This window comes from Agelaius phoeniceus, chromosome 1, assembly GCF_051311805.1.
Source record: "Agelaius phoeniceus isolate bAgePho1 chromosome 1, bAgePho1.hap1, whole genome shotgun sequence".
NCBI classification, from domain to species: Eukaryota; Metazoa; Chordata; class Aves; order Passeriformes; family Icteridae; genus Agelaius; species Agelaius phoeniceus.
In genome coordinates this window covers 4,285,264-4,301,094 of record NC_135265.1, presented here as the reverse complement: position 1 = coordinate 4,301,094, position 15,831 = coordinate 4,285,264, and the positions used below count along the sequence as shown (strand labels likewise).

The 15,831-nt window shown below is 43.2% G+C and overlaps 1 protein-coding gene across 4 annotated transcripts in view; it reads right to left on the bottom strand.

The window, feature by feature from the left end:
• CRHR2 (corticotropin releasing hormone receptor 2) overlaps positions 1-15,831 on the bottom strand; it is a 155,281-nt gene that overhangs the window by 21,374 nt on the left and 118,076 nt on the right. For all 4 annotated transcript variants that reach the window (XM_077186810.1, XM_077186883.1, XM_054634515.2 and 1 more), the window contains 2 exons: positions 5,350-5,435; positions 2,174-2,309 (listed from right to left, as the gene is read on the bottom strand). In XM_077186810.1, the coding sequence (XP_077042925.1) occupies positions 2,174-2,309; positions 5,350-5,435 (222 nt within the window). The remainder of the gene's footprint in view (positions 1-2,173; positions 2,310-5,349; positions 5,436-15,831) is intronic.

Genomic DNA, 15,831 nt, shown 5'->3' with positions numbered 1-15,831 from the left:
GCTGACAGCAGTGACTGCAAAGGCTGGAATTCCTGAGAGTGGAATTCTGCCCATCTTGGTTTTAGGGCTGTAATTATTATCACCATGAACCACCAGAGACATTAACCAGCCACCAGAGACTCCCTGTGCCTGCTTTCTTACATACATCTTCATAGAACTAAAGAGCAATGCAGCATTTTTTTGAGATACTGAGCAACAGCAGATAAAAAATACAATCAATTTTAGAGAATCAAAGTGTGGAATTACTTCACAGGTAAAGGCCAAGCTTCCTCCCTTGTCAGGTTAAAGGGGACATTTTTTATTTTGGATATTCAGCTGTGATTTCTGGTGGGATGCAATCAGTAAGAGCAGTAACCCAACCCTAGATTTGGCTTGCCAGCTGCATGCTTGTAGTGATATCCTGGGCATCAGAGCACTTGTTCCTGCACACAGGAGGTAAAAACATCAATGTCAAACAAATTCCCACCCTAGTTCAGGAGGTAAAGCTGCAGGACCCACCTGGGCAGAAAGCAGTGGCTAAAGATCCTTCAGGGTGTTCAGTTGTTTTTGGGTTTGTGTCAGATTCACAGAGTTGGGGCAATTTCTCACATTCCACTGCCTTTTCCATCCTGCCAGAGCTCCAGTTAATCCAGGGCAGGGAGGAGATGGGGCTGATGGCTCAGAGCAGGCTGGGCAGCACAGCTCAAGTGTGTCTGAAACACTGTCCCTTTCCTCCCAGAGAAACTCCTACCAAAAGTTTGTTCAGTGATCCATCCCTTGAAACATGAATGATCTTTGAATAATGGAAAATATCAGGAATTTCTCTGAAAGCAGCTCGTTAATGTTTTGTTGTCTTCCTTTCTTTTTAACCAACTAGTTCTAAACTTACACTCACCATGTCGTTTTTTTCTGAATCAGAGAAAATAGTTAAAATAAATTGCTAACATCCCTTAAAAATAAATATCACCACATTACATAACTTCTAACATTAATTAAATAATGGGCTGTTGGCTGCACAGAACAACATATCATTACTGCCCTAACAAAGAGCTTCTTTTCTGGGTGCAATGAGGAACTAAAGGTGAGACAGATGGATTAAATAAACAAAAACTTGTCTGGAGACTCTTAGAACCCAATAGAGCAGCAAGTCCAACAGGAAGGAGCTGTTTCCCTTTGGTTTAGCAACACTGAGTCCAAGTCTGAGCCCAGTGTGTGCCCTGGGAAGAGAGAGGCACCTCAGGAGGGGGACCCCTCATCCTCTCTCAGGCAGGTGGAATGGAACATCTCTCTCTCTACTGATTTTATGTCAGGAGCTGAACTCAGTGCTGATTTAGGGGAGATGAATCCCTCCAGTCCACACTTGAGAGGATTTCCCACTCCACATGACACTCTTGTACATCTATTATTCCTGTGTGAACTAAGCTGAGCTATTTGCTGAGAGATGTGGGACTCCAGGCAGCTCTTCCAAATGCAGTTTATTGCATCCCAGGTGTTACAGCAGCCCGGGGTGTGTGTGACAGAGCTGTGCCCACAGCTGCCAGCTCCAGCTGCAGGCAGCCCTGCAGACCCTTTGGTTTTGGTTACAATGCATTCTATACTTTCCTTTGATGAGCATCTTCATACAGAAGAACCAATCTATACCTTAACTAGTATCTATAGCCTGTCATAACTACTGTAATTACCATATTCATGTTACTATTCTCCAATCACTAAAAGTTAGTACATTACAGTTTAAGCTAGAAGTTGTTTTTCAGCTTTCTTGCAGTGGAAAATTCTGAGACCTTTTTTCTACTTGCTACATTTGCTGCCTTGTTTGCCTGTGCTGTCTTTCTGCTTGGTAAAAACATCTTCTTGTTTGAGGTGGGTTTATCCTTTGCTCTAAGCCATAAAAACCCCTTCTAACTAACACAGCCTTTGCCTCCTTGGTTAGCCAGTCAGACTGGCTCAGCAATTCTTTTCTTCTATATCAAAACTTGCATTCATTTCTATTCCTTCATCAGATTCTACATTCAAAAATCTTTCTGCCAAGCACACATATCTGTGAGACTTTCTTGTCAAACTTTCATCCTTCCTAACAATTTGCAACTATAATTTCTATCACAGATTTTCATTTTCATGGCTGAAAAGCAGCGAGGACAGAGCTGTATAGAGGATAGAGCTTTCAGCTGATAGAGCTGTAAGCCTGCTCTCTTACCTGAAAAGACTGAAGGAAGGAATTGAAATAGATGAAAACAATCTGGGAAATGTCATCCTCGCCAGGGTTGACAAAGAAAAGCATGTAGGTGATGCCAAGCAGGGGCAGGAGAACCAACGTGGCCTTGACTGCCTTCCTGTGGGCAGGGAACAGGAAACAAATGAACTGTCACTGTCACATTGTGTGAAAAATCCTCTTTACCTGGGATTCTGCTCCTGGGAAGGCTCAGAGAAAAAAGAAAACCATATTATCTCATTAGCTTCTCCTCTGTTTTGCTGCTTTGGAGATTGTTTATCCAACAGGTGGGTGTTTGACTGGTTTGATGTGAATTGTTTTAACTTAATGACCAATCATGGTCAGGCTGTGTCAGGACTCTGGAAGGAGTCACAATTTTCATTATGATCTCTTAGCCTTCTGTCTGTATCCTTTCTCTATTCTTTAGTATAGTATTCCATAATAGAATTATAATATAATATAATTATAATATAATTATAATATAATAGAATTATAATATAATATTATAGAATTATAATATAATTATAATATAAACATATAAAAATAAAATATAAAAAATATAATATAATATAATAATAAATTCTAAGAACATGGAGTCAGATTCATTATTCCTCCCCATGACGGGGGACCCTGAAAATACAACATGAACACAGGGAAGAACATCCATGGAAAGGAGGAGCAGGGCCAGAGTGCCACCCTCCCTGCCTGGGCAGTCCTGCCCACCTGGGGAAGTGTCCCAGGACAGCCTTTGAGCCTTTGAATCTGCTGCTTCCCCCACTCTCTGAACTCCAGGGGGTGAATGGGAACCTGATTTATATCCCTCTCTTTCTTCCTCCTTTTCTCTCCTACCAGCGAGGCTTGCAGCCTTGGGATTCTCTGCAGGTTTGCTGAGTGATTTCTGACACCCCAGGGAGATGTGATCAGTGCCCAGCTCAGCTGAGACCCGCTCTGTGCCCAGCATTTGATGCTGTCTGCAGTGTAAACACTTTCTGCAACATCTGCCCACCCAACTCAGCTGCTCAGGGCTGTCTCAGGAACCACAAAGCACAAAGCAGGTGGTGAAAGAGTGATCATCAATAATCATCAATGAGTAACAGAATTATGAGGAACTAATCCTTATTATTGGTGCTGTAACAGTGTCTTGGGCTGTCAGCTGATAGCAGCATGTCATTGCATGAATACAAATGCTGAAATTTGGCTAAGTCTGTATAAATCCCTGGATAATGCCATAACAGGTAGATAAAGACAGGCAGGGGAGCACAAAACCAGTGTCAGGATAAAGTGCCAGCCTTAAGGAACCAGCTGCCACACAATTTAATATCTGCTTAGCAAAGGGTTGCACTGCTCTGCCTTAGAGCATCAAGGCTTTGCTGGAATTCTAGAAGTTTCCATTTAGGCTGGAAAAGACAATTCCCTCAGAGAGCCTGCAAGGATCATTGTCATCTGTTCAGGAACAATGGCAGTTGCTGTAGATTGATTCACTCTAATGTCTCTAATGCCTCCCTGCAAGCTGCTGAAGGGATAAAAATGTACTGAGGTTTGAATCAAGGCTTTTTCAGGCCAGTTTTAGTTTTATGGCATGAGGTTTGAGCAAGAAAAAGGGATGTTCTTCCCTTCATTTCTCAGGAAATGTGCAGAGAAGCATCTGAACTTCAGACCACTGTATGAACTTCACTAACAAAACCCTGACAGGAGTAAAAGGAAGGAATCAGGCAAAACAACAGAGCCCATTACTGCAGCAAAACTGCCTCCAAAGTGCAGCCTGATTTGAGGACATCAAAATGCAACTCAGCTTGATATGCTGAGATTTTATCCAGAAATGAGTTAGAGTGACTGATCTCACTCCACAAAACCTGTGCCATTTCCTACTGCAAGGACCTGATAGTCCCTAAGTCCTTCAAATATCTTCCAAGATACTGCAGATGACAAGGGGAGGGCACTCAGCATCTCCTGGTGTCTGAGAATTTGCTTTTAGGCTGTTAAAGCTGATCTAAGCCCACACTGCTGTCTGCAGGGGCCAGGCCACCTTCCCTCCTGCCTTTTCCCTCCTGCCATCCCAGTGCTTGTGGGGTCTGCTGGGTGTGGGAACTCATTTCCCTGAGAAGCCAAACCCAAATGAAGGTATTGATTAGCTGAGGATCAGTTCTGTGCTACAAGCCCCTGAGTGGTTACACTAATTCTGGCAGCAGCTGGAAGGAAGGGGCACAATCACCCCTCGTTCCCCTCCCCTACACTTTAAATGGAGCATTAAATACCTGTATGCATACATGTGGTGGTTTGACAGGAAATGTGTTTTTTGGGATGCTATGGTTGGGCCAATGGATATTCAGATTTTAATACTGGCATCCCAAAAAACACATTTCCTGTCAAACCACCACAATACATCAATCACAGAATTCCAGAGTTGGGTTGGAAGGTTAAAGATCATCCAGTTCCACCTCCTGCCATGGCAGGGACACCTTCCACTATCCCAGGCTGCTCCAAGCCCTGTCCAACCTGGCCTTGGACACTTCCAGGGATCCAGGGGCAGCCACAGCTGCTCTGGGCACCCTGTGCCAGGTTCCCACCCTCACAGGGAAGAGTTTTTTCCTAATATCCATCCAAACCTACTCTCTGTCAGTTTGAAGCCATTTCCCCTTGTCCTGTCACTCCAGACCCTTGTCAATGGTCTCTCCCCACCCTCTTGCAGGCTCCCTTTAGGCTAAAATTCTGTCACCCCAAAGCCTTTTCCAGGCTGAGCAATCCCAATTCTCCCATCCTCTCCCCACTGCTCCATCCCTGGGATCATCCTGGTACCTCCTCTGGACTGGCTCCAGCAGCTCCAGGTCCTTCCTGTGCTGGGGAGCCCAGAGCTGGATGCAGCACTTACTCTATAAACATTTGTGTACATACAGAAATGGGTAAATCTGTCCTCACATGAGACCAAATCCTTCAGATTTCATGGAAAGGAGGGGATTTTCTGTGTGTGGGGGCATGCCTGAACTGAAATGGAGTGGACAGAAAAATGCAGGGAGGCTTTTCTGGAGAGCCTGCACACATAAATACTGTGGGCCTAATTTATGAGTTCCATCAACAGTGGCACCTGGAAAGACAAAGATGGGACAAGGACAGGACAATCAAGGCAGAGCTGTGTTAGCACCAGAAATCACAAGCTGACTTACCTGTACTGGATTGTTTCTGAAGTGGTTGAAGCTCTCAGCTTTGTCATTAAAATCCTAACTATGTTAAATAGAAATACAAAATTGATCTGGAAAAGAAGGGAGAGAGAGGAAAAAAATGCAACCAGTCAGTAAAATAATGGCTTGCAGGATATGATACACCTTAAAAAGCACATTTTATAGTTTCAATCTGACTGAAAACAGCCTTTTGGCTTTACCACTGATTGCAACAGACTCAGAAGTTTACTAGAAATACCAGATTATACAGCAAAGATCCAACAACTCTTAATGCTTCCAAAACAGCAGTGAAAATGGAGTACATTATTGCCCTAAGAAAGAGCTTCTTTTTACTGCCTGTTCTCCTTTTCTGGGTACAATGAGGAACTAAAGGTGGGATTGATGGATTTGCCACTCCCCTTTTCAATCTGCTGAGCTGGCTAATTATTATTTGTGCTGCAGCCTCACCACTGAGAACTGGTATTTTATCTAATTACTGCTGGCAACTTTCTTGCATAGTGCTAACAGGAGATGAAAAAACCCAACAAAGCAAAGAGAAGATTGATTTTTAGGCTGTGATCAGTGGAAGGATTTGGCTCTTAGGAGCAGGTTTGGAGTTGCTTTCAGAGCATAAAGCAGGGCAGCCTGCAAGACATGGGTCTGTCCCAAAGTTGTCAGAACTACACAACTGCTGAAGTCCCAGCACAGCTTGGGAAAAAATATTTACCTGACACACAATCCCAGGGGCTCCTGGCATTTTTCAGCCCCTGAATGGAACAATTCTGTGATTGACATCTGAATATTTACAAACACCCCAGCAGAGCTGCCAACTGAAAGGTGTTCTCAAAATATGCTCCTTTTTCCCCATGCTATGGGGTGTATTTCAATGTTTACATATCTTGGCATCCATCAGAGCATTCCCTGTGGCTCCTGCTCCATGGCTCAGAACAAATGGAGCAATAAAACACCTGAGCAGACTCTGGGAGACTGGCAGCACTGGGAATTGTGTAAACACCCTATGTGAGATACAAAAATGCTGTTCTAGGAGTTAACACGGCGTTTTTGGAAATGATTTCCTCAGCAGAGCAGGGCCCTGGGGAGTACAAGAAGTAAACAAAGCACTGCAGCCTGTGTGCTTGTTCTTCTCAGATTTGTTTTTTGTCATATTAAGAGCTTGATACTGGTTCATGCTTTATTTATCAGCAACAAAAGCAGCTCCATATCTGAGGTTTTGAATTGAATCTTAAACTCCTCACACTGGTGCCTGCCCTGTGTCTCAGTAACACAAAGAGAGATGTTCAGGCAGACTCTGCCCAACAGGAGGTGAATGGGGGTGACCTTCACCCACAGAATGAAAACTTCCCTCTGCAATTCTGCTGCTGAATCTTGAGGTTCTCTATCAGCTCAGAGCTATGCTTGAGTTATTTCTAACAAGGGTGCAAAAAAGGCATCAATCCAAAATGTGCCAGTTTTGCAATTGTAATGAAAAGTGCCAGACTGAATTACAGACTCCAAGGTAAGAGAAAATTCCAAATATCAGTGGGGCTGATCACATGGCATTATAGTGATGAGCTGGGCTGAAGAAGGCATTTCAAGTTTCATGAGTCCTGCTTCAATGTGACAGCATTCTGCCATCTGAACTGGAAATTCAAATTGCCACAGCCTGCATCAGAAAATGAGGGATTCTGGCCTTTTGTGAAATTCATTTGCAGAGGCGTGATTCATCAGTCCAGAAGAATTGCTAGCTGAAAATTCTGGGAGTTCTTTCACCAGAAAACACTCTCATCCTATAAAAGTCTGGTTTTAATTCTCCCAGTTCAGCTGCCCAAGCCCAGAGCAGAGCAGCACCTGAGGCACCCCTGAAGCCTGTGAGTGGCACTGGCACATGTGACACAAAGCTGGTGAGAGACCTCACCTCTCTGCAGGAGCACCAGGAAGGCAGATTCCTCAGTGCTGACTTAAAAAACTGCCCAGGTGTCTAAGGAACCCTGCCAGAACATAATTTCTAAGTCCATTTTCTAGGAGAAGGTAACAGCAGCATTGGCCACTCAAACTGAATCCTCCTCCTGAGTAATCTCATCTGAACTTCAGAGTGACTCTGACTCTGCTTCTTCCATCATTGTTGCAGTCTTTTACCAGTCTGCCTTTACCTGCAAACCAGAGAATTGGGGTTTTTTTTAAAGGCTGGTGAATGGGACAGGGGGAAGGAGAGTATCCTGAGCTGGAAGGAAGGTGCTGGAAAAATGGGTCTCATGTGTGCACCCAAGAGGTGGTGGCTTGGATGCAGGGGACCACCACTGAGTCAGGAGAATCCTCTGGCCTTTTCAGTACATGAAGGGAGCTTAGAAAAATAATTCACAACTGTTGTGTAGTGTCTGTGTAAGTTGGACTGTTCTGTTCCCCTATCATGCAATGGTTCTGCCCTGGTTCTCCCTTCTCTCCTTAATGCTGCCAGTTATCCCAACTCCTCCCCAGTTGCCTTGAGATCAAGGTACCCTTTCTCAAATCCCTCCCCAGTGCCCTGTCCGTCACTCAGTGCTCCCACCCTTCTCTCTAGAACTCTCTGGAAACTTCCAGCTAGAGCGTCGAGTGATTGGTTCAGGGGCCGGGGCCCCACCCTCAAGTTATCCCCATTGGTGTTCTCCCTAAGTCAATCTTTTGTATCCCACTCCCCTCTGAAACCCTATTGGTCCAAGGACTGACTCCTCCCCTGTGTCCCTCCCTCCTTATAAACTGTTGCAACCCCCTCCCTCGTTCTCTTTGGCTGTCAGTTTCCCCTGAGACCCAATAAACCTGGATTCACCACAGCTGGAGAGCGCTCTCTGATTTCTGCTGACTGTAGCCACAAGCCAAGCCACGCCCTACCACAAGGTCACACTGCTGTCACAGCACAGAGCGTTGGCCTCAGGTGCTGTCCTGAACCATGGAGATCAGGACAGTGCCCCCATACTGCTAGCAGTGCTGGATAGCTAGCAGGGACATCCCAGAAGGACAATCTTTTTCCAGCTGGACCGCTTCACACAACTCCTTTTGGCTTTAGAATCTCCTTTAGAATGTGTGAAGCTCCTTCAAGGCTTGGTTTTCTGTTGTCATCTCGTTGCAGGGGTTCCATACTGTTGTCTCCTTATCACAAAAGTTTCAGATCTTCTTGGTGCTCCTCATGGGCATCTCCTCAGAGCACTCACTCTTTCTTCTTCACAAAGCAGCCAGCTGACTCCAGTTCCCTTCTCAAGGGGCCACCCCACTCTTTTATAGCATCTTCTTCTCACTGGTTACAGCTGTGGCCTGGTAAAGTCAGGCCTATTCCTAATCTTTGATAATTGGCCCAGCTGCAACTCCTTAGGGATAAGATTACTTTCTACACTATCTTTATTTTCTTATATTCTCTCTCCCTACAGTTTTCCACTTTCTCCTAAGTTTCTCTGCCCAGCTGTTTCTGCAGCAGAACAGGACATGGGTGAAGCTCTGTTACACACACAGCTCCTGCTGCTGGCTACATCCCACAGATTCTCCAGGAAAAGGAATAACTGATTCTTCCCCATTCTGGATTTAGTACCTAAGAGAAAAAAGCGAAGTGATTTGGCCTTGGCTATAAATCAATTCCATCCCAGAGTGAGGATTAGAAGAGCAAGAGCATAAGGAACTGAGCTGGGTTGGCATCATTTCTTGTCTGATTAAGCAGTTGGTTATCCCAAGATCTATTTGTATTCACTGCAAAGAAGTGGAAACTTTTCAACAGTGGTTCATTTGACATATTTGAAATGAGTGGCTTTGAGCTAACAGGGCTTGGACTTGAAGCAGTTGCCCACACAAATATTCCACTGATCTTCAGAAGTTATCCCACATGAGCTTCAATGAAGTGAATGGGGCTGTGTCAATGAGGTTCTGTGACACTGCAGTCTATGGAAACTCAAAAATGTTTGAAGGCACCAACATTTTGTCTCTCTTTAGGTTTCTCTGAGAGATCTCCAAGACTTGGATAGGGTCACCCCTACAATGCAGATCTTAGCAAGCAAAAAATCCAAGGGAGAAGATGAAAATGTGGTCACAGAAAAATACTTATTTTTCTCTTCTAGAAGCACATTTTCAGTGTGTTCGCTTTTAATGATTTCTTTAAAAAAAAGCCCACTCTGATGGCACTCTGAACTCCATTTCAGAAAGACACTTGGCTCAGTAGGGTCTTTTAGCAGCACTCAGAGATGTCTGAGTAAACTATTTTAACTATTTCTGAATTGATCTGAAGATCAATTTTCGGTGCATAATCAGATGGGGTTTTTAATTGTCTATTTGTCCTTGCTGGGCCTGAGACCACAGCTCGTGGGGATGATGGGGGCAGTTTGCCCAGGAGAGGGGACATGAGCTGGGAATCAAGCAGGGAAGAGGCTGCTGCACACAGCCTGCAAGGGCTGAAGGCTGGGAGATGAAAATGGAGCTGTTTTCTCAGCTGGAGAGAATCCATCCAGTTCTAGTGGCTACCAGACTGAGCCTGATTTACAGCAGAGCAGATGAAGGCTCTGCTCTTTGTTCCTCAGCTAGATCACAGTGTTTCAGGGGGAGAAGGATCTCACTCCACTGCAAAGTGAGTTTTCCTAGGAAAGAGCCTAAGTGCTGTATTAACCAAAGTGCACAATTATTTGTCAAGGACTTCTTTGTTATTATCAGAGCTCTGTGTCAACAGATTAATTCCTCAGGGCTGGGCAGCTCTAACAAAACCCACACATCAGTTCCATCAATGGAAACCCAGGAAAGGTCATTTAAGAGAGGTAATGATAAAAGGCAGTGCATCCTTTTTATTTCTCTTTAGGCTCATTTTCTATTTTCATCCATTTCTGTTTATCCATGTTTTCTGCTTCCTAATGGAAAATATAACTAAGGATTTTTACCTTGACATTTACTGGTAAATAAAATGAATCCAAAGGCAAAGTCTTGAAGATAGAATAAAATGGCTTATTTCTTCTTCTCCTTTATTTATGCCATGCTAAGAATATCATTGTTACTAGAATAAGACCCTCTCCAAGTACAGATGGGAAAGAAAAAAGTTTCCATTTCTTGCCAGAAGTTTAGTCTTTCCATTTCTAAATTGGGATGAAAATTCAGACCCCCAAAATGGAGTTACAAGCCAGTGATCCAGAAAGTATTTGAGCCATCTGTTTTGGCACTGTTCTATCACAACCTGAACACACGAGCTCAGAAACTCTTCTGAACCAAAAGAAACTTTTCAGTAAATGATTTTGATGGTAAAATTTTTCTCTCATAAAAAGCAAACTCCACTTGGGAGGAAATTTATCTCCCTTATGAAGATGAAATAGCCAAAGTGCACAAAAGAGGCAATGCTGACTCTGAGGGCTTCTCTGCAGTTTTCCCCAAGCCCAGGAGTTTAAAAGGGAGGTCATTAAGCTCTGCTTTTTCTTTTGAGAATTTAATGGACAACTGGCTTTTATTTTGCTCATTTTTTGCTGGGTTTTGTATTTCATGCTTCACAGAAAGCCTGTGCTCCTCTGCTTCCTAGAATGTTTGTTCCTCTTCGCTCCCAGGAACCATAAAAATTATTCTATTTAGATTTCATATTTTTATGCAGTGCTGTAAAATCACCTCAGGGTTAAGTAACCCAAATTGGGATCAGAGCAGTCCTTTGAGTGAGAGCTCTGGATGCTGCCACCCTGACCTCAGATGAGCACTCTACCAGTTAATTAATGCTTTGTTTTAATTGTTCTACCATGCTGGCCTGACCTGATCCTCAGACAGAGCTTTTTATCACAAAAGTTTCTTTTTCAAAGGTCACAGGCACCACAATGAGTCCTTTGGGCAAAGGGCTGGAAAACACTTTTATGTACAATTAGGAATAAGGATTCCTGAAATCCTTATTTGATTAAGAAATCCTTATGTGATTAAGAAGAATGAACATTTCACAAACAGAAGTAGAAATTTCAGGAAATTTGTAGAGGGTACATGATATTGGACACCTTGCTGGGCACTTATTGACTCCACAGCTACAAAATATGAATAGCAAAAGGTCAATAATAGCAATGGTGGCAAAATTGGAGATAAATTCTGGATGGACTGTAATCAAACCAGCACATTATCTTTGTGCTCTGTGAAGCTAGCACAGCCTGCATGCAGAACAGCAGAAATTATGATAAAAGTCCTGCAAGAAGAACTCAAGGATGTCAACAGGTCATGAACTGCAAAGCTGCAGAAGTGGAGGAACTGCTCATCTTTAGAGAAAAGAGATTTTAAAAAAATCAATAAGAAAACTAATTTGATCAGTGTTTGAGAAAAAACATAAGCCATTCAGATAGGAAGGAGAAGGGGAAATGAAAAAATACATCAATAATAATAATAATAAAATCTCAGTGTCTAAACAGAACAATGCAGAAGTGGAAACAGAAGTGTGAAGAGAGTCAGTAGAAACCAAGAAAATATTCAGAGAAGCAATTGTATCAGCAAGGAGGATGCTTACACAGGACTACAGAATGCTTTTCAGCAAAAAATACCCCATAAATGAAATGTATAGAGCTACATACACAGGTGAGATAATTATTTACATAAAATAGTGGCTGAGAAAACTTTGATTTCTTTAGCAGATCAGAAGAACTTCAGCAATGTGGACTATGGTGTCTGAAATGGAGCATGACAGAACAAAATAAGTGAAGACAGTGACAGGACAAGGGGGAAGGGCTTTAAATTGGAGTAGAGTTGGTTTAGATTGGATTTTAGGAGGAAATTGTTTCCTGGCAGGGTGGGCAGGCCCTGGCACAGGTTCCCAGAGCAGCTGTGGCTGCCCCTGGATCCCTGGAAGTGCCCAAGGCCAGGCTGGACAGGGCTTGGATCAGCCTGGGACAGTGGAAGGATAACTCTCATTTAAGAAAAAATCCTTTTTGTCAATAAATCAGCTGATTTTGTTGATAAGCTTAAGCACCTCCACTCTCTGATGTGACAAACTTTAAAAACACCCTGTCCTTCCACAGCCTTAGTTCTGAAAAACTGAACTATCTCAGGTATTTACTGAATTATTTTTTTTTTTCCTATCAAGGCCTTCCAGAGCCTCAGCCAGTGGTTGCTGCATTGAGATACTGGTATTTCCCATAACCTGAAGCTGGTCTGGACAAATTCTTTGTAAAGAAGAGAAACCAGGTGCAAAGGGAAGAGTGATGTGGTTTGTGAAGTCCTCTGAAAGAGCCAATTAGAGAACAAGAGAGACCCAGTGGACAATTCCCTGAAAGGAATTCCAATTCCACACTCCAGAGGTTCCCAGAGAAATTTGGCTGTTACAGGCTTGAGGGGAAGAGCACTGTGCATAAGAACACAAGGGAAAAGGGCAGGAATACATATATATATATATGGATATATACACATCTATTATTCTGATTTCTCAATGGAAAGAGGCCAGCAGCAGGTCTGTGCTGTTTCACAGCAATCCCAGTGATCTGTAAAAGGGATTGAAGAACAGGCTGACAGATTTTTAGTGGCATCAAACTGCTCAGAGCAGCAAAAACTAAGACTGATTGCAAAGGGCTGTCCAGGGACTGAGTGATCAGGGAATAACCTGGCACTGGAAATCACCTGATGGGAAGGTACCACCATGGGGAGACAAAACAATCTCAGCTTTACATGGAGGGTTATGAGCTTTGGGAGTTTTCATTCACAAAAGAAATGCTGGAATTGCACTCACTAGCTCCCTGAAAACCTCATCTCAGCTCCCAGCAGAAGAAAGGAAACTAAAAAACCCACCTGGAATTACTGAGAAAGAAAATAAACCAGGCAAGAGGATGCAGATGTAAAAATCCATTCGTGTGGTCACACCTTGATTACTGGGGTTAGGTTTGATCTTGCCACCACAAAAATGCTGCATCTTTAAAGAGCAGCACATCATAAACCTCTTGGCTATCTCTGGTTTTCCCTCCTGAGCAAAATCCCACACTGAAATAAGGACCCTTAACTCCTCTACTTGTCACCCAGGAATCTCAAAGCAAGGGAGGATAGCTTTTAAATAGATCATTTTTAAATAGATAATAATTAAAGTGGCTTTAGAGCTGGAGAAGCTGAGCTTTGAGCAGCAATCTAACTTATTCAAAGTTAAATAAATGATGAAGGCAGAGGCAGAAGTGAACTCCAGGGCCTCCCCCACCTCATACACCCACTCACTGCAGCAACTAACTGGTTGTAGTGAATTATTTTTAACCAGACACAAAAAACTCCAGAGGGTGCAAAACTCTTCAGTTCTCAAGCACAAGAGGGGAAAAAAAAAAGATATCTATTAAAGCTGAATGAAAGATTTTGGGGGAAAAAAATTGATCTGCCTGTTTGAAAAATGACAAATTTATACAGTTTTAACTCTGAGAAATATTGCAGAGCAGTTCATAGCTGGGGTGAGCTCATAGCAGAATTCACTGAGGGAAAAACAGCTCAGGTAACTGCCTCTGATGCCTCTGATGCCTCTTCTCTGAGACTTGGCCTCTGACCCTGCTCTGTTTTTGTGGTTCACCAGTTCTTTGGCAGTTTTACATCTCAAAGTGAACACAAGAAATGTGTTTTCCTTAATGAAATCAGGAAGATACACTGATTTTATTAAGGAATTCACTTCCCTGGCATTTTTATCCAACCCTTTGCCTCTTCTTTAGCTTCAGTGATTATAACTTGGTTATGTGACTCTGAGAAAAGAATTAAAAAAACCCAATGTGTTCAATTGAAGAGAAAATATCTAATAGAGTGTGTCTTTCCATGCTATGAGAAGTTAAGTTTCAAAGCATCCAATGTGCTCAATTATTAATTCTCTTGTGGGATATGTGGAAGTCAAAATCCATTCAGGAATGAAACAAAAAAAAAAGATCATTACCTAAATTTTCTCCTTCAGATGTTTTGTCAATAAAAATACAGGTTTCTTGCCCAATATACAGATTCAGCACTTATATTCAGTTTCCTTTTTTTCTGCAATTTTCTCTAAAATAGTTAGCCTGTTTTCAGCTCAAGTCAATCTCTGAGCTCCTTCTACACACACAGACAAGAAGAAAATCAATCAATCAATCAATCAATCAATCCAACAATTCCACTGCTTTACTCAAGGTTTTGTACCCAGGATACAACACAATAATGTGATGTGGAGATGGACTTTAGGGCTGCTGCCATGATCAAAGGCATTTTTGTGGTCAATCTTTATTTCCCAGTGAGGCTTAGAGCTCCTGCATGACCTGATCCTTGTGTTACACCATCTGTGCTGCAACAGCTCAGTGCACAGAGGTGAGAAAATGAGAAATCAAAACCAGTGGAAATAATTGTTGACAGAAAAAAAATCCTTAAAAATAATATTTCAACAGAATTGCATCTTTAGAAGCAAGTTTTATCCCTCTAAGAATATTCAGCACTCCAATCATATTGGTTGGTGCAATGATGCTTCTGGAATACACCAAGATGTGTCCAGGGGGTCACCACAGCTCACCTGAGCTGGACACTGAGCTCTTGGCTCTTCACTCAGGTGGCTGAAGCCAATTGTAACTGCCCCAGGTGCACAGGAACTGCAATTTCATGGAGTATTTAGAATTTCAGCTTCTACTCCTCTTTTGGAAAGCCTCTAGTGCTCCTCTAGTTAGTCCTCTTTTGGAAATAACACCAATTTCTCCGTGTAGCCTCTGTGTCTCTGTTTTTCCAGCAGAGGCCTGGGATAGCTGTCCCACAGAGTTGTCATAGAATGGTTTGGGATGGAAGGGGACCTTAAAGCCCATCCTGTTTCACCCCCTGCCATGGCAGGGACACCTTCCACCATCCCAGGGTGCTCCAAGCCCCATCCAGCCTGGCCTTGGGCACTGCCAGGGATCCAGGGGCAGCCCCAGCTGCTCTGGGCACCCTGTGCCAGGTTCCCACCCTCACAGGAGATAATTTCTTCCCAATATCCCATCTCAAGCTACTCTCCATCACCTCCAAGCCATTCCCCCTTGTCCCATCAGGCCTGTGCCCTGTCCTGTTTCTTATTTCACAAAACAGAGCTACAGCTCCACTTCAATTCCTCATTAATTCAACTCCAGCTCATGAGCAGTGACTGAAAGATGTCTCAGAACTGTCCTCTTCCTGAAATCCCTGTTGTTTTCCACTTGTGGTGGCCACTGTTCACTGGAGGGAAGAGGAAGGCAGCACTTTGTGTGTCAAAATGGAATTTTGACATAATCCCATCTGAGGGCAGTGATGTCTGACTGTGCTGCCCTGGGTACATGGCACATGTCAAATTTCAGTGCCCTTCATCCAGCACTTTTCACAGCACCCTTGAAAGGGTCACTGACTCCAATAACAGCAAGTGATGCTTCAGTCATTATCTCCAGTTTTAATTTATTCTCATAAGGATCAAACAAGCAAGCATGTCAAGTGGCTTTAAGACACTGTAGGGTTGTGGGTTTTAATTAGAAACACTCCAAAAATGAACTGACAGTTCAAATAAAAAATAAAACAAAGCAGGGCAGCAGATTTTAGGAATCAGGACTGTGCTGTAACAGGAGGTTT